We start from the raw sequence: 21659 nt of genomic DNA on the forward strand, positions 1-21659 counted from the left end.
GTTTAGAAAGTCGTCAGACCTGAATGCATGAGAAGCAAGCGGAAAATGCAACCTTTAAAAACCGCTCCGTTCTCATGAAACTGCCAACGAGGAGACCAAACCTTTATCAGAGTCAGACTCTCATGTGAACTCTGAATCTTTAAAACCATGGCCCTCCGCGCTGAGAGGAGAAGGCAGACTGGAGACGGAGGCAGACGGACTGCATGGAACCCCAACCACACCGGTAATTTGAACTTTTATTCCCATCTTTTTACTCCTTTGTTAATTAAACTATAATATTATTATTAATATTATTTAATATTGATTCTGGAACTATGTCATCAAGTAAAGTATAATGATAATATTGTAAAACTATTGTAATCAATAGAATAATACAAATGTACAGCTATGATTGTATTCAATGTAATGTAAGCAACCCAACTGCACTTAATACTTGATAGCACCACGACTGATAATGACTGAGAGACATTTGAAATCTGAGTTACATTAAACCCACCAGGAGACCACTCCCTGGGGCGTTCACACCTTTACCGATCTGTATAAATACCTTTAGGCACCCATTGTTGGTTGGTAGAAGCAAGAGGCAGTGACTATGGGTGGTCAATGGGCTGCCCTGTGCCCTGTTGATTGCAGAGATCAGCTGAGATGTTTTTTTTTAGCACGACACATTTTCTTTTATTAAATGCTTTTGATCTTAACTTTCAATCCAAGATGCCTTCTGTCCGTCCGGAGTTTCTTCATTTTTGAAACACAACCCTAAGGCAATCTTCACGCTAAACAGAGCGTGAAGATTGCCTTAGGGTTGTGCCCGAACAGATACATCACACGTTGTGATTGGCTTTGTGCGTGGCTCCTCGTCCGTGTCCCACAGGCTGCGACCTTCCAGGTTGTTGCTGAATGATGCTAACCTCTGCTTCGTCAGAAAGAATGAGACTAAGTCATTTAAATGTTGAACTATTGACCGACTGGGTATTCAATCCAATTTAAGAATTTTAACACAAAAAATTGTTGTTGGTACTGCGTTTGCATTATTTTCATTTAAATACACTGACTGCAAATCAGCAATAACATTTCTTGCTTTGCAGATCTTCCACAAGAAGAAATACGAATAGTGCTGATTGGGAAGACTGGGAATGGGAAGAGTGCAACGGGAAATTCTATCCTGAATCGAAAGGCTTTTGCGTCGTTCCTCTCTCCACAGTCCGTGACGTCGGAGTGCGAGAAGGCCAGAGGATGGCTGAACGGACGCAGGGTCGCAGTCATCGACACACCCGGAATCTATGATACGAAGTACACAGAACAGGATGTGGTCAGAAAGCTGAAAGAATGCATCTCCTACTCCGCTCCCGGTCCCCACGCGTTCCTGATTGTGATCAACTAGGGCCGATTCACATTGGAAGAACAGCAAACGGTTGAACTCCTGCAGCAGGTCTTCGGTGATAAAGCTGCAGAAAACTCCTTGGTTCTGTTCACTCACGGCGACCAGCTGGGAGACACAACAATTGAAGACTTTTTCAGAAAAAGTCAACCGCTTTGCGATTTGATCGCGAAATGTAACTGGCGGTATCATGTCTTCAATAACACAGCTCCGAACGACCAACAGGCGATGCAGCTGCTTGAAAAGATAGAATGTATGGTACGCGATAATGGAGGAACATTTTACACAAATGAAATGTTCCAGGAGGCCGAGCGAGCGATCCAGGAAAAAGAAGAGCAGATCATGAAGGCTTGTGCAGCAGAGAAACTCAAACAAGAGGAGAAACTACGGGCAGAATTTGAAGGAGAAATGTTGCAGGATAAGCTAAAGTCTTTACATGAGCAGTATAAAACACAATCAAGAGAAAAAGCGGAGAAGAAAAATAAATTCATTAAATCCGGGTGGATTATAACAGGGACTGAAGCAGGTGTGGCCATAGGGTTGGCTGCAGGGATCGTCGGTGGTCCACTTTGCATAGTAGCCGGAGGAGTGGTGGGTGGTGCTGTCGGGGGTGCCGTGGGACTCTTAGTACCAGGAGCAGTAAAATATCTTAAAAAAAAATGCACCGTACAGTAAGACGGCACTGACATGTGGCCTGTGCTGAAGATGACACTGAGCAGAGCGACACACTACCTGCTTTTTAAAAGTAAATAATAGTAACCGAGTGCCTGCACATCTTAAGTTTACTTTGAATTCGGATACAGGCTTTAAGCTCCAATAATCAATTATTTTTCATTTTTTATTAACAGAAAATAAATGATTTCAAGGGTTCAAAAGGGTTCAAAGTGATAAACGTATGAAATAATTATTACCCGCATCAGCAGTTCCCATTTTAGCATTGATGTTTTGATCTTACAGCCTACATATTAATCGTACTAATATTGCTTATGTGATGGGTCGAGCTCCCCCTCCCTCTACCTGTTTGGCCACACCCCTCTAATGAGCGATTCCCAACAGGTGAGGCCAGATTACTTCCTGGTTCTCTCTAAATGTAGGCTTTGCCCCAGGTTTTCCCAGCTCAAGGTGCAGGACTAACGCTAAAGGGGACTAGTCATAGAGCTCCCACCCCATCTGCACAGCACTCGCCATGTGTGCCTGTATAGTGTGTAATCTCCAGGTATGTCTGTTTTTGAAGTAGAGCGGGGTTTTTTTTTGGTTTTGTTTAAATATGCTCCATAGCGGTGCCGTGATGTTCAGTGGAATTTTACACATTGTGTATGACGTGCTTCTTTTTTTTTTGTGACAATAATGGGGAAGTGATGTCTGCTTTTAGTGCCAGCTGAGCTCTAGCCACTGCTGTTTTTGCCCCCTTTTTGCAAATATATTTTGTATTTATGGTTACCTTGTTTATGCTAGTATTTTGATTATGAATTGTTAGTAAATTTGTTTCCTTCCTAGACAAGTTGGTGTTTTATTTAATTATTTCGTTGTTTTCTTTTCCTTTTGTAAACCAACTGGAGTGGGTCCTATGCTGAGGTCCTCTCAATACCAGTACAGGTGGGCTGGTCATAGGTCTATAGGTGGTGGTCCACTAGGTGGAGGGCTTCCTAATTTTTTTGTTTATTTGGCATGTTTTATATTTGTGTTCTAATTTGTGTCTTTTTTTTTTTTTTTTGCTTTGCAGAGTGTGTGTGTGGGACTTTTCCTTTCTGGATCTTTTTTAGTATATAGAAGATATTTTTGTAATATAAGCTGTATTTTTAAACAGACTGTTTATTTAGCCAATCTGAAGCTTACTTGTATATAAAACTGGACACTATTCAAAACTATAAATTCACCTATCCGCTCTCCTTTCTTTTCAAATAAGAACCTTTTATTAATTTGTGGTATTCTCTGGTTGAAAGTCCCAGAGTGGCGTTGTTTCATTGCGGCCAGGCACATCAATTGCCCCGGTCACACTTATCAGTGAATATGCTCTGATAAAGTGACGTGTAGCTGCACAAAAGGAGATTAAGGTCTTTCCATAGAAAAAAATGGTGACCAAACAAGTTGACAAAATGAATACATAGTTCTACATACATACATAGTTTTTTGATGCCTGGGTAATCGCATATGTTGACATACTAAAGAGTTTTTTGTTGATCATTTTTTGCTATGTGTGTGTGTTTTCCCAAAACATATTTGGATACAATAAAGCAGGTTTTGAAAGTTTGACGTGTGTGTGTGTCCCCGTCCCCTTCGGGCGGGTGAGCAGTGATGAGTATATTTTTAAAAGTCTTCGTGGCTAAGATGACGTTGAGCAGTTCTCGGCCGATGGGAGGTGGATTTGTGTAAAGGATTGTTCACAAAGTGGTCACAGAAGCACTGCAGGCAAGTTTCCCTTGACAGTTACTCCCCGATCATAAACACACTGTGCAAACCGTGGGGGGTTACAAATAATGTATGAACAAATAAAACAACCCGTCTATCAGGCCTCGTTTCTCTTTGGTTTGAAATCACTTTCTCTCACTCTGAGACTGCAGGACTCACTGGCCCTCAGGTAAACATGGCCTTCTCTTCAAATGGACTGTACTCTGCATAAAGGAGCCTCACATGCACAAAACCTACACTTTTGAATAGAGCACACAAATGTACCGTCATTCCTCGCTCTTACTGTGTTACTGTGAAACACACACAGGCCACATCATCTTGGTTTGCTTTGAGTTTTGCTTGGAAATTACATTCAACAACTCGTGTGTGTACTTTGTACATACACATTTATATGACTACAGTATATACACACAATATATACGTATCTATTTTAAATGTTCTGACGCCATCTGCAATAAGAAACTGCACTTTTAACACCGTACGGTGTCTGAAAAACTGAAGTGATGTAGTTTGGTTTTGTAAATTTTCCTTTAAAAAACTGTTGGATTGTCAGCTATTAACAAAAGTTAGAATATCTCACAAAGCACTGGTTCATTCCCCAAACAAGGATATTAATGGATGCATTTTAAGCACTCACTTAAAACTATTCTACACGTATGAAGTTCCCCTCGTCCACCACGTACATATTCATACACGCGCCAGATGGACGATGTAGGTTAAATAGAAGCTGTTTTCTCTTTGAGGAGGGAGTTGAGACATTACATTCAAAATCAATTCGATATAATAAAATGCCACATTATACCTTTAAAAAAAAACCTTCTTAAAAGCCTTTGAGCGATGCGAGAACCAAAGATAATGTTCATGTAGATCTCCAGACGGAGATGAATAATTCAAGGAGTAGAAAGTTAATTCAAAGGAAAGTGGTAGCAGGAAGATGTTCTAGGTACCGGTGTCACAAGCGCATCAATAATTCTCCGGGGTTTTGCCTGGCGTGCTAGCTCAAGTTTATCGCTGCCCTCCAACATACACATCTGTACAGAAAGAGAGAGAGGGCTGTGCCGAGTGAATACACTCTTCCATGAAGCATGAAAAGCATTCATTCTGTCATTTGGTAGCACATCCACAATCGCTCTCGTCCAGTGAGGCAAAGCAGCGCCGTTGCAGGGAGCTTCCTCGTACGCTCGTTTTTTTTCCACTTCTCCGTGGCTCCTTTGCTGTTTTGCAGTGTTACGTTTAAACACACAGGCCGGCGACCATCAACCCGGGTTTGATGGATTTATCACTGATGGCAGATCAGGTAAGAACGCAAGCATATCGGTCATTTAAGGTATTTAAGCTCTATGACATCAAGGGGATAAAATCCAAGTGTGTTTTTATTAATTTATTGTTAAGTACTGTACTACTAATAGTAACAATTATACAGTATGTGTTTTGCTGTAAGTGAAACATCAAATTAAAGCTGATATAATGAGATGTGACAGAGCTTGTGTGCTGTAAATGTTCAATGCTTTGGCTTCGATTAGAATTTGGGAGTCAAAGGTCACGGACACTGTCTCACTTCCGCTTTGTTCTCGCGAAAGCGAAGTTTCAGGAACGCTTTTTCAAATTTGGCACAAATATCCACTTGAACTCAAGCTTGCGCATTAGAATTTGGGGGTTAAAGTTCACCGTGACCTCACTAAACATTTTGTTTATCATGACTCAATAATTGATGTGCACATAATGACAATTTCATACAAACATTTGGGTGACATCGAACTTTAGTAAGAATTTTTAACAAATTCCAGGAAACAATGCATGGCAGACATACCGTGTTTAGAAAGTAGTTGTGCACAGACACTCATGGTTGATACAGAAGCAGACTGCAAAGTAGCTTCTGCAAAAGGAAATAGGATCTGGTCTTTATTGTAACCACTGAGTCACCATGAGGCTGCTGCTTTTCTGTCTTTCTGAGTAAAGTGAAGCATCCGTCATCTAAAAAACAGTTAGATACAAATGTTGAAGTTTAATGAAGATCAGGCAAGTTTTTAATGATTTTTCTGCCATTGAAAATAATTTAGATTTAGCAATTTAGGGGTTTGTGATTTTTCCAAACACGCGTTATACACATTTAAAAACATTGTACATCAGCACATATATGAAATTATTTTTATAAATGAGGGAAATTAATCTTCAACAACTGTAATTGTTGTGTAAATGGAAATAAGCTTTCTGTGATTGTTTCCTCCTCTAACGTCGCTGCAGTGCTCTTTTGCTCTATATCGTCGCAAAACATTTGTGTCCCAATTTCTCCCTGTCTCCTCTGACCTGTGATGTTGAGCTTCATCCAGCCTGAGGGAATGATGCTGTAACCAAGGTCTCTTTGTTAAGTATAAAGAAGTGCAGCCTATGGATACATTCGAAAGTAATTACTGTAGCTTTCAAGTGCATGCGCAGTGAAAATAAGATCCTATTTTTACTGCGTCGACTTTCATGCTGGATTCCCAAGAAGAGAAGTTTTAATTCAAGGAAATCTTAATCTCTAACATGGACAAATAAAATATGTTCATATGTATATATATGTGTATATGTTTATATACACGGTAAATAGTGTATATACCGTATATACATTTACCCACAGTATTTTAGATTCTAAAAAAATTCTAAAGCAATAGTGACAATAAAGTGCATCAATAAAGATATTAGTAACGAACAGGAAACTAAAGGATTGCTGTAAAGGCTGAAACATAAAGCAGTCCTGTTGTGCAGAAAAAGAGCCCGTTTTCTGCTGTGTGCCCTGTCCAGCTGTGCAGATGTGATGGAAAATCTCCTATGATAACCATCATCAAAAGGTACTAAAAGAGCTAACTCACCGGGCAATGGCACGCACTAGTAACGGTCAAATGCTGCAGCTTCCTCAAAGCTTTTCTGCATCCGACTTTCTTTCATTATTGCATGCACAACATTTTTTTTTTTTTTACAATTTCTGGTTTCTGGATTGAGCTCATTCCTCTCTACGTCACTGAGCCTGTCGACACCCGACGTGAACCCTGTCCAGATGAGGGACGCTGATGGAAAGCCTCATCCGATAGCCATCTGGTCTCAGATAGTTAATCAGGTGTGCTCAATGTGTGGTCCTTAATCACCCGACGGTAACTGTCTCACACTCTGCAATCAACGCCAACGTCAGTGTTCTAACTAAAGAGAACCATGCACTTACAAAACTTTGTGTCCCAGATATCTTTGAAAAGAATGCGTTTGTGTTCGTGAAGCTCAAGTGTGACTGAAATGCATCATGTGTTTAATAATTATGCTTTATTGTAATGCATCAGCAGTACAAATTCCCACTATTGGTAATAAACTCTGACAGCTCACTTCATTTTAAAGTCTTGTTTTGAGGAATATCAATAAATGTCAGAGAGCTTCATTCAAAATCTTATATGTTATACAGGTTGTGTTTCTGTCTCAATTACTGATGTCCTTGAGCCACATAGGAGGCTCAAACAGGGACCAGTGGCTGCCCTTGTCTCTCTTTCCATCCCACACCTCTTATCTTTCTGGGGGTGAATGTTTGATTGAACTTAATTAGATCTTGTCTATCACGGTGTGTGTGTGTGATGGAGAGTTGGGTCGGATTACCATCTGCCAAAGAGTTAATCAGGCAGGTCAGGGGGGGCCATCTCTTTGACACATACAGGTGATCTAAACTGGTACCAGCAGCTCTCGCTTTCAGTTAATTCAAAAAGTCTGTTTGTTGTACAGAATTACCCCGGCTTGTCTTCCAATACGAACACTGTAGGATGAACTTCTTTTGCTGCGTTGCAAATGTAGGTACCACAAAATGTACTGTAGTTACCCCAGATTGTTTTTGTAAAGTAGATGCGTGGTGACTTACGAATAACAAAACTTTTTTAATTGAACATGAAGCAATTAAAATGCCTAAATACTCCAAAAGAATCTTTTATAACACCGTGAAACTCAGGCCATTCTGCTTGACTGTGATTTCTTGCAACGCACACGGGACTAATATCAGCTGAACGACACTTCAGTCGGGAAGTGAAGTTCAGGCCCAACTGGAGTCCAGAAAGAGCTGAACAAGCGAGGTCATGCATACCCCCAATGCCCAGACTTTCAATTAATCACTCTACTGGAATGTACGTAGTTGGATGACAATGAAGTTTCTCTTATCTAATCCTTTTTATACCCGTGTATAGCTCAACATTTGGCTCAACGACACATTCTCTGACCTCCTTTCACAGCTCTCTGCTTATCGTATATTGCAGCGGTGTCAAGTAGTTTTGATGAACTGTCTGGCAATTCTGCATAAAGGACTTTACAGTGTTGGTGCTTTTATCGTTCCAGTGTAGATGTTTGCAATAGAGACGTGGACGGCATGTCATATTAGACACATACTCACACGTCACACGTGTGTGCACGGAAACAACTGCGATTTTGACATGTGAATGGATCAATTATCAACCCTGAAATAATCACATGTGTGATGAGAGATGTTTTAATACATGCACGTGTGTTGGAGGGTCTTATGAAAGCCGGATAAGGTCATTTAATGATGTCAGTGAATGCAGTTCTTTTCTCGTCTGTCAGGCTGTGAAGCCTCGAGCAAAACTAAGCCAAGAGTCAACCAGCCATGAGAGCGAGCGTCTCTCGCTCTCTCTCTACTTCTGAATCTGTCTCTCTCAGTCTCTTCCTCTGAATCTATGTCTCTCGCTCTCTCCCTTTTACGTGTACTGGTTTTCTCTCTCGCCACAACCAACAGACGGGACACCTTTGCCTGCTTCCATCACTCTCTTATACCTTCCTTTCTCTCTCTCTCTCTCTCTCTCTGTTATTATTTCTCCCTCCATTCTTGTCAGGAACTCAAGCGACTCAGGTCGCCTCAGGACATATTCAAACAGCAGTCCGGCAAGAGTTCTTTTTTTTTCTTTTTTCTTCTCATGGCTCAATTATTATGGAAATTATGGAAATCATTTTGTCAGCTGCTTCTACATTTTGTGTTCATTATTTCAAATCATGATCATAAGGTCAGTAGTGGTTTGAAAATGAACTCACTCAACTCAGATTTGATTCAAATCAAAGACCTACTACCAGCTCATAAATCTTAATAAATTAAAGTTGAAATAAATGACACTTTGATCCAGGTTAAATGTCTCAGGAATTATAAGACAGGCCATTATGCTATTTTGTACCCATCTCATTCGTATTTCTTTTCTTGAGAGAAACTATAGTACGTTTGGTAATTCTTTAACTGTTCTTCAGGTCAACGTTGGTCAAACAGTTTTTTTTGTCACCCAATAAAGTGACAGTGACACAAGCCCCCTACATGCGTGAACCAGCCCGACGTACGAGAAAGGACCACGTCCTCGTCATAGCGCGCTGGGGGGAGATTGCACATGTGTTCAAATGACATGTTGGCCCCAAGGAGACAATTCCAAAGAAAAGTCAATTACCATCCTTTGTTGTGGTGAACACACAAATACAACACGCACACGTGAATATGGAACAAGCAAATCATTCTTTGTTAAACTTGACTTACTTACCTTTTTTTTGCCCACCCTTTAGTTTCTCTTCATCACTTTAGTATTTTCTTTCCCATCTTCACTATCTGTGTGTTTGGTGTTCATGACAGATGTGTCAGAGAGGAGAGGAACAGCTGGATGCTGTGAGGCTGCTTATTCACCCTTTCATGTCTTCATCTCCTCTGTCCTCCCCCCTCTTTTCTTTCATCCTTGTTTTTCTGTTAAAGCAAACACAGATGGAGATCCAAGTACACAGCCCCGGAAAAAAGTATTTTAGAATTTTGCAATGGTAAAAAAAACAAATGTGATCCTCCTCTGCTGGTTAAAGTTGTGTGTTCCCTGCAGGAGCAAACTTTACTGCACAGGTTACACTCGTAAATACGGCCCCATAAATGCTACCTGGGTTCTACCCCCCTCCCTCCCCTCCTTGTTGTGTTCATCCATATAAACCCCCACAGGAGACGCACACAGACGGGCAAAGGAAATAGACTCATATGGCCTCTTGTTATACACATAAAGGATGTTGTGCTCTTGAAACGTCGCACGGCAACAAATGTTTCTATTTTCAGAGATTTTAAGCTATTTGTGTATTTCTCTAATCCCACAAGCTTTACCATGATCTTGTAATCCGTCCCTGGATTGGGATGATACTAGGGCAACAGGGAAATGGAGAGTGTTGAAGATATGGAGGAAGAGGGGTTGGGGAACGAAAGGTTTTTACAAGAGAGAAGGAGCACATGCAAGTTTCAAGGGACCGAGAGATTCTGAGGAAAGATGGAGCTGATCAGAATTGGGTCAACGTTTGGGTATAATATGAGTCTGAGTATGATTTTAGACAGAGTGAAACCGTGGCAAACTGAACGAAGGAGAGACTTTGGGGTGTTACATCTAATAAGAAAGCAGCAGACAGCCTTTTGAATGAGGTAAAATAATCAGGGAATAAAGAATTAGATCGTACAGAGGTGACAGGTGTTTTATAATTTGAGTATTTGAACCGTCCCAAGTAACTTAGTAAAAAAAAAACATTGGCGTGGCGAAGTGGCGTCAAGATAAAATAAGATTTCAGTGTTAGTTTCTGGAACAGAACTATTTTTTAGCTAAATCACATGTTAAGAAGGATGTTCTCTGCATTGATTCAAACTGAGAATTAATGCACACAAGCAGGAAGACACATGTTCTCTGACCTTCGCATAGCGTTCACCCATGCGGACGTGCCTGCTATTATTTTTTACGAGCACATGCACACACCAATCTGCACGCGGCCCCCACCTCACACGCAGATTGGCAGGTGCGTTCCATATGGACGCCGTGTGTGCATGTTTGTAAAACACACACGTGAAGCCTCACTTTTGAGATTGACTTTGGGTGCGAGCGCCCCGCTGTCCCAGATGTGGAGGCAGAGAAGCCGATCTTCCTGGTGACTCAGCAAGATGGGCCGACGACGCTCACAAACGCTGTTGGTTCAGATCTGATTTAGGATTTCTGTCACATCGTATATCCGGTCACCACGTTGGGTCAACTGTTGTGTTTCCTGTTTGGAAACAGTGAAGCATTAAGATGAGAGTCAGCTTTCTCCTTCAACTCGAACCCCTTTTTATACCCAACCTCTTGTACCTCAATATTTATACACGATCATTCTATCAACGTCATCTTGTAGTAATAGTTTGAATCTTTGGCAAATTTGATTAGAAGTCAAAAAATATCTGACTTGGTGAATGAAATCAATGATAAAAGCTGGAGACTGGTAAGTACGTGTGTGTGTGTGTGAGGCTACAAACACACAGCTCAGCTGTTTCCAACGATGAAAGCGCCTCCTGCGTCGCACACCCCCTGTGTCGCACATTCCTTGTGTCGCACATTCCCTGTGTCGCACACTCTGTTTTTTCTACACAGTTACACGTGTCCACGTGGGATCTGTCGCTCTGTGTCTTCCCCTCTCACAGCAGGATACGTCTACGTCTCTCTCCCCCTCACACACACACACAGCACCACTCTCTTACTTCTCTCGCTCTCTTTCGTTGTACATTTATTTATTTCATTGATGGTGCGCTGCCTCTCTCTCACTCTCCCACATGAGGCTCAGTCTCTCCCTCTCATGAAGCGCTGCCTCCTCGCTCCCTTTTAGATGCACTCAGCCTCAGTCAGAGTGCAGGACAGGACGGGAACACCACAACTAATCTCCTTCATCTCTGACAGCCGGCAGTAGGTATTTCCATCTATTTTCCCTTTCTCGGCCTCTGGTTTGTCTGCTCGTCCTTGATCTCTCTCTCATCTCTGCTGCATCCTAACCCAGCACAAACTTTGCAGGCATTTTTCCTGCAGCTATACGTCTTTGTGGGTGAACAGTGTTTGGTGTTGGGTGTGTGATACTCTGCTGCTCCACCAGCGGGACGTAGTTTAACCGTTGAGAACGTAATTCAGTCGCCGTTCAGACGTGAGATTGAGCTGAAAACTACCTGCAGTGGAGGAACTTTCTCTCTGCTGACTTTGAAATCTATAAAACATGAAGTGCAGTCGCGTGTGAGTTGATGTGACACGAGCACTTACTTCTGTAATGTTGTTGTGATGCTTGAGAGTGTTTCATGACGACAGTAAGAAAGATCCATCAGACTTGACATGTGGATGCCAAAAATCCTCACATCTATTCTTTCAGTGTTGACTGATGACTGTTGATTTATAAACTTTTTTTGTCTCATTATAAGTTTGGGTCATGGACTGACTGTTTTTTACTCTATTGCAGCTGGTTTTCTTTATTCTCAAAATCTTGTTTGCGTGATGCTTCACTTCATCTTACACTTTTTTGTTGTGTCTTGATTTTTTTTTTTACATGCATGTCCAATCTAAATGGTGTGAATATATTTAATTTGTTTATTCTCATTATCTATTGTATTGCAAAACAGATGAAATATGAATATTTTCCATTCTGATGCACACACTTTATTATTTGCTTTACTGGTGTGTGTGTGTCTTTGTAGAGTTGCTAAAAAAAAGCATCATATTAAGTCCTCTCAACCAATAGCTAGACATTATAAAAAGTAACATACAAAGTAAAGGGAAACTGTGAAGCAGTCATAGAGAAGTTTAAAAAGTTCTTTTTATATGTTTATATTATACTGAATGAACAGATTGACCTTTGTCCATGAGACCGGTGATTGAGGTCCCACAGGACCTGAAGTATACGTTGACATTTTGTCGCCTCGGTTACTTATAAGTCACTCGCAGTAGTGACGCTCTGCTTTTTTTCAAAATAAAACTATGACTTTGTTGCTTGAACCTCACATCCTGTGAAGAGGCAAGTTTATTTTGAAGAGATACTATGAATGTAAACAAATGAATACTGTCACGTACAAATCTGTCGCTGCAGGGACAACGGGAGAGTTTGAAAACAGGCCGCTGACTAAGCACCTGTATTTGGGGATTTTGGAGTGAAATTGCCTCGTTGGCATCTGGCAGCCACTTGAATATTTCCTTAATTAATTAGGTCACCAAACCTCTACAAAAACTCTACAAACACCCTCATATTTAGAAGAGGTCTACGTTTTGCTTCAGCTTCTAAATTCTTCTGTGAAGTCATGTTGCATGGTTCAAATGTTAGCAGACGTGTCATTTAAGCGGAAAAAGCAGACATCTGCAATGCATATAATCAACTATGCAACCTATTTCCATTAAAGGTAATGAAAAGGTGAATTTGCATAATGTTGTACATCCAGAACCCCTTTAAATTTACACTTTTAGTTGAGTTTGCAGAGTTGCAGGCTGCAGCAGGTATTTAGCTGAAAATACAAACCTCATTATGTATTTGTCTTCCAGGCGTGTGACGTCACTTTTGCACAAGCTCATGCTTATTGCTGTTTTTGTTGATGACCTTTCCGGGATGTTTTGCTCACAGAAAAATACATGTCTTTTAGGCAGAGGCTTTTTAATGAGAAAATGTCTTTTTGGGATTCTGCGATACTATTGAAAAGTCAGAAACATGTCTGAATGCTTTGAAAACAGCAACGTTGACTCCTGTGCACTTCCTTCACTCATGAAACACCCACGGAGGCAGTTAATTAAATATACATAGTGGATGTAAAGCTCTAAAAGTTTTCTTATAAATTATGCAACATTTTAAACTCCCGTCGTTTTATTCACAAGCGGTTTTTGTTTTACAGAATGAGACGACGCAGTTGTGCGTGAATAATGAAGAATGACAGAAAATTATTGAGGATTTACTTATTTTGCTGGATAACTGAGCCAACATATTTCTGTTGCTCCACAGAGGCAAAATGTATGTAAGTCACATTGGACATTGGACTGGAGCTGCTACTAATGATCATACATGTATGTCCTTGATTAATCCATCAACAGTCCTTTTGATTAGTGGTTTAATCCATGACATATCAGAAAATAGTTGAACATGTCCGTCCTGTAAATGGGCGTAAAAGTCGAAACAGACACACTTGTGAGGCCCATTGATGCAGAAAAAGTTGTTCTCTTTATCAATGTTACATTTTTTTTCTATAAGACCTATGAACCATCCATCGGCAGCCACGTGGGGTGCGATAGCCTCACGTGACCCCCCCAATGATTCCCTCACTCAACATGAGCCTGTAGGAAAGCATTCAAATATCCCCCTGAGAAGACGTAACAATCCAACGCTGATAACAAGCACTAACGTGTGTCTCTTTTCCTAAATGTCAGTGAGGACAAAAGTGAAGCTTCTTTTGCTGCTTTCACACTGAGAATTTGCCCTTTACATCCTCAGCTGGCAAAACGTGCGGATGAGGACGCAGGAGAAGCCTGAGAAGCATTTGGGGTCAAACTTCACCCAATGCCTGAAGCATCCCAGAATAAACAAAACGAAATGTATTTATAATCACACAGGGATGACCTCAGCTGCAGACACACACTGATGCAGAGAGTTCTTTGGATTAATAAATTAACAGTGAGGATTATTCTTTTTTATTTATTTGGCATCATCTCTTTCTATTTAAGTGTGCTATGATTTGTGTAGTTGCCTTACAAAAAAAAGTATATTAAATATGTTTAATTTTTAGCACCAGCCCTGGAATTCACTGGAGGTTAATGATATTTATTGACTGTTTACAGTTTTTACTGTGAATATAGTTAAAAGTAAGTCATGTGATTAGATTGAACCCAGTTAAATTGCTTTATATTTTACATATGCTGCTCTACGCACCCTTGTAGTGTCAGTTTGGCACACAGCATGGATGGTGTTTTGATATATGTTAGTCTATTTTACGTGTTGCTAGTAGATATTACTAGTAGAGAGTATCACAAATTGAGGTGAAAAGCGTGGTTGGTGCTTATTTGGCTGATTCACGTGATGATCGGGGGGTTACGTGGTTAAAAGGACTGGCGAGAGTCATTAGTGTTGTTTGTCGTGATTAAAGCATGGAGTCGGTTGCCATCCCAATGAGTCATATGAACACACAAAAGACTGCCACCGCGATTCAGTGTCAGGCGCTGAGGAGCGAATACAAAGCTGTGGAATTTGACCCAGTGGAAGTAATAACTGTTTGAAGCAAGATTTTGATGAACTCGGCCTTTAATTAGAGTTTTTTCTTTCTTTAATAAATGATGACGGGATCTTCACCACCCCATTAAATTTACACTGGTTTCATTTGCATCGTTCCCGGTCACATCAAACATCTTCATTATCAAACAAAAGATAATTAAAAAAAAACCCTGCCACATCTGGAGGCAAGAGGATGTTTCCAAGAAATGTCAGACTTCACGTCTATTTCTCACTACATGTCAGCACTGAAAGGACAGCGCTTCAACATGCTACAATACCCACAAGTTAAGAGGGTCAAAGTCACTTGAACCTTTCAGCTTGAATTATGAATGCTCACCGAGCTGTCTGTTTGTATCGGGCTGTTCATTCCATTTCATTTCACTCATTTCAACGAGTATCAAACTGTGAGCTTCCCTCTTTTCAGTGCGCTTGTGTGAAAACTCACGGTAGATTAAGTTCATACACCTGAGTTCACAAATTGCACATCTGTACCGCAGGTGTCATACTTTGAAGAATAAAGAGAACTAAAACTAAAGATGATGTTGTTTGTGTGTGTGTGTGTGTGTGGGAGAGATGAAGCAACAATAGCTAGAAGCGTGCGTCCTTGTCCTTCTGAAGACTTTTTAGCTTTTTAATTGCCACAGACGGCTCCATTTAAACTGGTGGAGTCTCTTTTCTCTCGATAGATGCATGTTTTGGATTTCCCCCAGAGACAAACACATCCAGCTGAGATAAATTTAGGATTCATTATCTCACTTGCTTTTTTTTTACCTCCCTCTTCCATCCCTTGTGTATGTGTATGTGTGTGTGTATGTGTGTGTGTGTGTGTGTGTGTGTGTGTGTGTGTGTGTGTGTGTATATGTCAAGCTCGTGTGAGACTTTGTTATTCCATCTGAGAATTAATTCCCGTACAGTAAAGCTGTCCTCAGACGAGGAACAGCTGTTGGGTCGACCTCCCGAACAGAACATGTTATTGTTCACGCCGCGCTTGTCCTTGATTCATCGCTGAATGCATCCCAATTTTAGCCTTTTTGAGAGGAATAATTAAAAGTCCTCTGTATTCGGGAACGCGATGGGAATCTAACTTTCATCAGAACTCCTGATCCAATCTGATAATCAATGATCTTTGTTGGTGATGCGATAACAAGAATGTATTTGTTGCCATTTAATGTTCTTTTGCTCTTTGACCTGAACTCGTCCCCCCGTCTCTCTCCTGACAGCTGTTCCCGGCTGTGAGCGGGGCCTTCATGGATTCCCCCTACAATGGCAACACGTCCCTGCAGACGTCCACCTCCAACCTCAACGCCGGCTACTCCCGGCCCTCAGAAGCAGAGGACGATGGGAAGGTGTCCAGTGACACCATTTGGTTGTGGATCGCGGTGCTGGCGACCATTGGCAACATCGTGGTGGTGGCTGTGGTTTGCGCCTGCGCCTTCTGACCAGATGGAAGCGAGGAGCAAACAGTAGTGCTGCTGTCGGATTAAGGGAAAAAGATTTTTCTTCAAAAATGATGAAATAGCTTCAATTTTAGATTACAATTTTTTTAAAGCGATTTTTTTTTTTTAAACTACAATTAGAATGGGAAAAACAAAAACATTAAGCTACAAAGATCTCACTTTTCAATCAATCAATTCAGATTCATCCGTTTCTACTACTGAAGCGCTTACTTACTTTAAATCCGCAATGACAGCCACACACACACACACACACACATTTGGATAAATCACAGATTTACACAAAGTTTAAAGACAATCCTGCCGTATCATTTTGCGTTACTGTAGATGCCTTAAGGAGAACTTTGTTCCTTCTCTTAAACATATAGATTCTCTCTGCTTGTCAGCCACCAGCAACCTTTCAATCATAGTAAATACAACATTATAAGGAGTATTATCCTTAGCTTTACCGTAATATTACATTAACAGGTTTCTTAATTCATCAATTATTTGTCGCCAACCAGGTATTTCCTCTAGAAAAACAGAAATTGTGTGTTTTAATAACAAAGTAAACAGTTCCTAAAACAGTTACATTGAGTTACGCTTGTCTTTGAAATAGCCCTTTAAATGGTTTGAGAATCTAATTTGGTCACAGGGATGTTTATTTTACCCTCCGTGTGCACACCATATCAAATCTTTAGTGAGTTTCAGTCTCAGAGCAAAATGTTAAACGTATTTATTTTGGATTCCAGGCTATAGCGGTTGGACCTTAACAAAATACGTACAATACTTTGCTGATTAGTCGAGCTGGTGTTACATAAATCCATTCAGTCTTGGTCACACCACATGCTCAGCAAGGGTCAGAAGGATTAGACGAGAAGATCCTAGCTTGATCTCTTGGAGCGCTCAGAAGCCGGAGGGAGATTGTCTGCTGGCGTTTGTAATTATGTGCGTGATTTAGTATTTAGAGAGTTACGCCCTATCACACCCTCACAATGCCCGACCAAAGCGCTCAACTCCAGCATGTGTTGTTTACGCTATCCTTAATAACTTCGCTCTCGCTGTGCCGACAGACCCTCTGTCATTGCTCAGCAGTCAATGATGAAGACGATAGATGTGCTCCTTTAAGGCGTCCTCATTTCCAGCTGACGACAGTTGACTTTGAAGGTTGAAATGACAACTGTCCCCCTTGGACCTCCCCTGTAGCTTGTTTTTAGAAAAGGGAACTTTATATATGCACTTGATAGCTACGACGGGACGTCGTCACATCAAAGGCCAAAGCGATCAATCGCGCAGATCACGCATGTCTTGCATTCGAAAAACCAAAAGGCGCCCTCACAAAGCCCAGAGGAGGCCGACCCCGTCGAGAAAGGAGTCGCACTCGGCCGTGTGTGACCAGTGATTTGTAAATAATTTACCAAGCGAGGTCACACAGGGGAAGCTCTCTGTGTCAGGTTTACGCTACCCCATCGTAAGGCCAAATGCATCATTAACCGGGTGGTGCTGTCGGTTGTTAGTGAGAAGATGAAATCTCTTTAAGCTGGAAGGGAAAAGCCGACGGTGGCAAAGGGAGGAAACAGAGATGCGGAATGTGGAAGAGGAACTCAGGGGAGGTCAAAAAGCGATGGGTAAAAACTTAAAACCGGGCGGCAAGAGAAGAATTTAAATATCACTCTAAACCTAATCTTAACCCTTAACCCTAACCCCTAACCCTAATCCTGAAGAGTAACGAAAATAAAAAGGTACTCATTCATATACAATATATTCATAATTGGCGCTTTAATGTAACGAGATTTCCTGACACTTTTGGGTCTAACTGAGAAGACCTTCAGTAGCGGCGTTGTCGTGTAGCTATTTTAGAGGCACTGACAAATCATTTAGTTCATTTAGTTCTACGAGGCCGCTCATTAAAATGAAAACAGGCAGAAGTGGTACTTCTTTAGGTTTCGCCGCCATTCACTGCTGTCTCAAAAGGCCAACATGTCAGCATGCTTTGATTCATTCTGTGGTTTCAAGCCGATATAGTCAGAATTGGAATCCTGCAGTCGGCGTCTCACCACTACATGTGTGTTTAAACACGCGCGTGTTTGCACATGCACTTCGTCGTCTCAGAAGGCGAAAGCCGCGCCATCGCCAGTCAGTCCTCGGCAGAGTAATGAGCTTCCGATCTGTTTTTTTTCTCCTCTCCCTCGCTCGTTACTCCAGAGGGAAGTGTGTTCTAGGGCGGCTATTAGAGCGGTCAGAGCGGATCACATCTCCGCGCTTGACTTTATTAGAACATCATTTCACAGAACAGACGCATAAGTATATTCTACGGGAAAGGACGGATGTAGAAATGTTTAACATTAGTCATCTGAGATGTGAATTGGTAATGACAAAACCCGGGGTAGAAAGGGAGACGGAGGATGGTGCATTCACTTGCAATGACTGTCAGGCAAAGGGACGGAGAGGCGGTGTAGGATACAAACCGATCTAAAACCACCACAATAAAGTTGATTTCATTCAACTGCATTACTACCACATTTTGGAGCTTTTTACCAGTCATTGTCCAACAGCATCAACCAATTAGATCCCATCGACGTGTTTCTGCCACAAGACCCGACTGAGCACAGAGAGGGGAGCATGCAAACATCCGTGATGAGGACATGATGATCTTCAACACCCTCCAAACCAGAAAGCTTCTATCCCCTTGTTACCCCTGACAATATGCCTGCACGTGGAAGCGAGGGGTCTCCAGGAAGCACGGCCGCGCCACCGTGCAAACATCGGAGGTGAGAGATAGAGTTTTACTGTAGTTGCGGTCGTGCAGCAGCAAGGCCTTTGCTTTCAGTGTGAACATGTGCTGTTTTTTTTGTTGTTGACACGTTGTTAGCATTATCACTGTCACACGACTCATTGAAAGTGACGAGCCAGTCAGCGGCCAACCTTTGTCACCAAGTGCTTCTGCTTGAAATCAAAAGAGTTCTAACTCGTCTCGGAGCTCGTCCTCCGGCGGGGGAAGGTTTTAGTTCTTGAATCAAAATACACGAGACACTCTGAAAGTAAATAAAAGCATCAATGCCGGCGACGCGTTTTGAGGGATGTGACAACACACTCGTGTTGTTTTCAATGGGGCAATAAATAAAGACCGCAAAATGCAATTTGTGTAAACTGAGTGATATGAATTGAGACATTAAGAGCTTTAAAGTGTGTGGATATATATATTTTTTTAAGTATATGGAACTTCTTGCTTTGGTTTATGCCAAAGGTAACACGCTAAAAAAAAACTGTTTGTTTCCCCCCTCGACTTTGGAAATGAACCCAAGATGGCAGTATAACAAACGCAATGATCCAGAACACTGAACTGACACAGGGTCTGTTGCTGTTGGCTCGTATTAAGTGTAGAATAAAATAAATACATGTTTAGTAGTGTTTGATTAGTTTAAAATAATGAATCTCTGTGGTTGTATAATGATTTGTGTCATGTTGAGCTATTCCTTCTATTCCATCTCTCACATTCCTCCTGTCAGACCACATTGTGATGGATGTGTGTACAAAACACACACATGCACACACTGTCCTTGCCAGGCTTGTTCAATCTTTAATCTCTCCATCTGGCTTGTGTGCTCCTTTTTTTCTCCCTTTTTCTGTCTTGTGTCATTTTTACCCTTTTTTTCAACATTTCCAACAAGTTTTCACTCCCAACATCTCAAACGCTGCATCTTGATGAGTGCCGCTTTGCTTTCAAACAACATATCGGACTGTGTGATAACTTAGAAAAGGTGTGTCCTCCATTTGTTATGAACGCCATCAAGGGATGGCATGGAATTATACATTTTGTATTTTCTTTACTGTATTTCTTAACATTTTGGAGTTGGAAATTACCTGTGAAATTGAAAACTTAACAGATTTAAAATGTCCTCGAGAGAAGCAGTATTTTGACTTTTGCTCTGAAAGAAAGCAACCTAATGAGTCTTTTCTTTTTTTACACGCTTTAGTTATCCTCATCCTCGACCTCTATAGAAGATGGACTGAAAATAGCTGGGAGGTGACAGGCAGACTGGTCCGTCTGCCACAAACCGAAATGAGAGACTGTGGCACTGATTGCGCACGGAGACACAGCTGCGTCGGGGCCACTGTGTCCCTCATCTTCATGGGGAATGTATTCGCGTGAAGAATGAAAACTTTGTTGATCATTGCCAGACGTGGAGCCACATTTACAAAGAAAAAGCAGTTCAATATTTCTCGGTAATCCGGATATTTGGGGATCGTGGAAGAAAAGCTGGAGATTCTCCACCGTTCAAACAAAGTCCACCTTTGCTTGAATAGATGGAATGGATATAACTGATTATAAAGATTTCTCCTGTGGACGGCATGGGACTTGAAATTCAAACTGATCTTCAACCTTCAATGGAAAACTTCTCTAAAAAGCAATAAGAAAACATAGTTGTGCAACCACGGGACTCACTGAGGACTGGATGATGCACTTACGACAAGGATGCTTTGGAGGCTCCTTTGGGACAACTAAAGCCAAAATATTCATATTCAATAAGTGCAAAAGACGTTATATCAACAAAAAAAAGTGTTATACAGTACAAACATGTTGTGCATACACTCGCCGACCCAGAGAGGAGAGGACATACGAGAAAAGGATTACTATGCAAATATGAGATATTTGGTTTGATAGTTAACTGCAGGACTTCAATGTTGGAAATGTAAAGATGCTACCCTTGTAGCAATATGTTTACCTCACTTTACATGCATGGCAACCAGCAGATCTCTCTCTTTCCCCTTACTGTCCTCCTTGATGGAAAAAAGTATTTGCCTCTTCACGAGTATCAGTCATTTTCACCTCTGTAAAACAAATACAGTGGTTCATTGGTAATATATGATTATGTGTTGGGGTTTGCTCGACATTTGAATCTCGATCTCCATGACATTTCTTTCTATATGTCAGCATTAGTTTCTATGTGAGGACTTCCTCTCTTGTACATTTTAAATCATGCCTAAAAGTTCCTCAGGTGGACCTTTTGACTTTTGACTTCTGTGATGTAACTTCAATAAATTGATAAGAATGTGACATGATTGTCTGTCTGTCCCTTCGGGTTTCTTTATGAATTCTCGTCACATCCGGCTCAACACTCACATCATTCAAATTCCAATCCCCTTTCCTCATAATTTACTGAATTACAAGACAGGCCCTTACAATTGTAGAAGGCAAAATAAAGATTATTCTGCTAATAATTGTCACTTTATTAGGGTCACATTCCTATGTCCTAGAATGGGTACGAATGCAATGATTAATTCAAAGTGGTTGGTCTTAATTTCTACCAGTGAATGGGAAATGACAGGACGTCCTAATGACGCTGACTAAATGGTGAGTAATGGTAACTAATGGTGACATGGCTTCATTTTGAATCATC

The 21659-nt window shown here is 41.2% G+C and overlaps 1 protein-coding gene and 1 pseudogene across 2 annotated transcripts; both read left to right on the forward strand.

The window, feature by feature from the left end:
• The first annotated feature begins 39 nt into the window (after window positions 1-39).
• On the forward strand, window positions 40-2200 carry LOC120829053 (GTPase IMAP family member 9-like; annotated as a pseudogene). Its single transcript, XR_013468062.1, has 2 exons — window positions 40-223; window positions 1086-2200. The product of XR_013468062.1 is annotated as a GTPase IMAP family member 9-like (transcript).
• A 2705-nt stretch (window positions 2201-4905) lies between these two features.
• LOC120827099 (uncharacterized protein C14orf132) lies at window positions 4906-21316 on the forward strand. The gene is made up of 3 exons (XM_078105031.1): window positions 4906-5084; window positions 16045-19028; window positions 20235-21316. Exons 1-2 carry the CDS (start codon window positions 5058-5060, stop codon window positions 16261-16263), a joined length of 246 nt encoding a protein of 81 aa, XP_077961157.1. The 5' UTR covers window positions 4906-5057; the 3' UTR covers window positions 16264-19028; window positions 20235-21316.
• The last annotated feature ends 343 nt before the right edge of the window (window positions 21317-21659 follow it).

Source organism: Gasterosteus aculeatus, chromosome 1 (assembly GCF_964276395.1).
Source record: "Gasterosteus aculeatus chromosome 1, fGasAcu3.hap1.1, whole genome shotgun sequence".
Classification (NCBI taxonomy): domain Eukaryota; kingdom Metazoa; phylum Chordata; class Actinopteri; order Perciformes; family Gasterosteidae; genus Gasterosteus; species Gasterosteus aculeatus.

Coding starts and splice junctions, on each gene's coding strand:
- LOC120827099 (XM_078105031.1), top strand. CDS start 5,058: ATGGATTTATCACTGATGGCAGATCAG. Junction 5,085..16,044: donor TATCACTGATGGCAGATCAG/GTAAGAACGCAA, acceptor CTCTCCTGACAG/CTGTTCCCGGCTGTGAGCGG.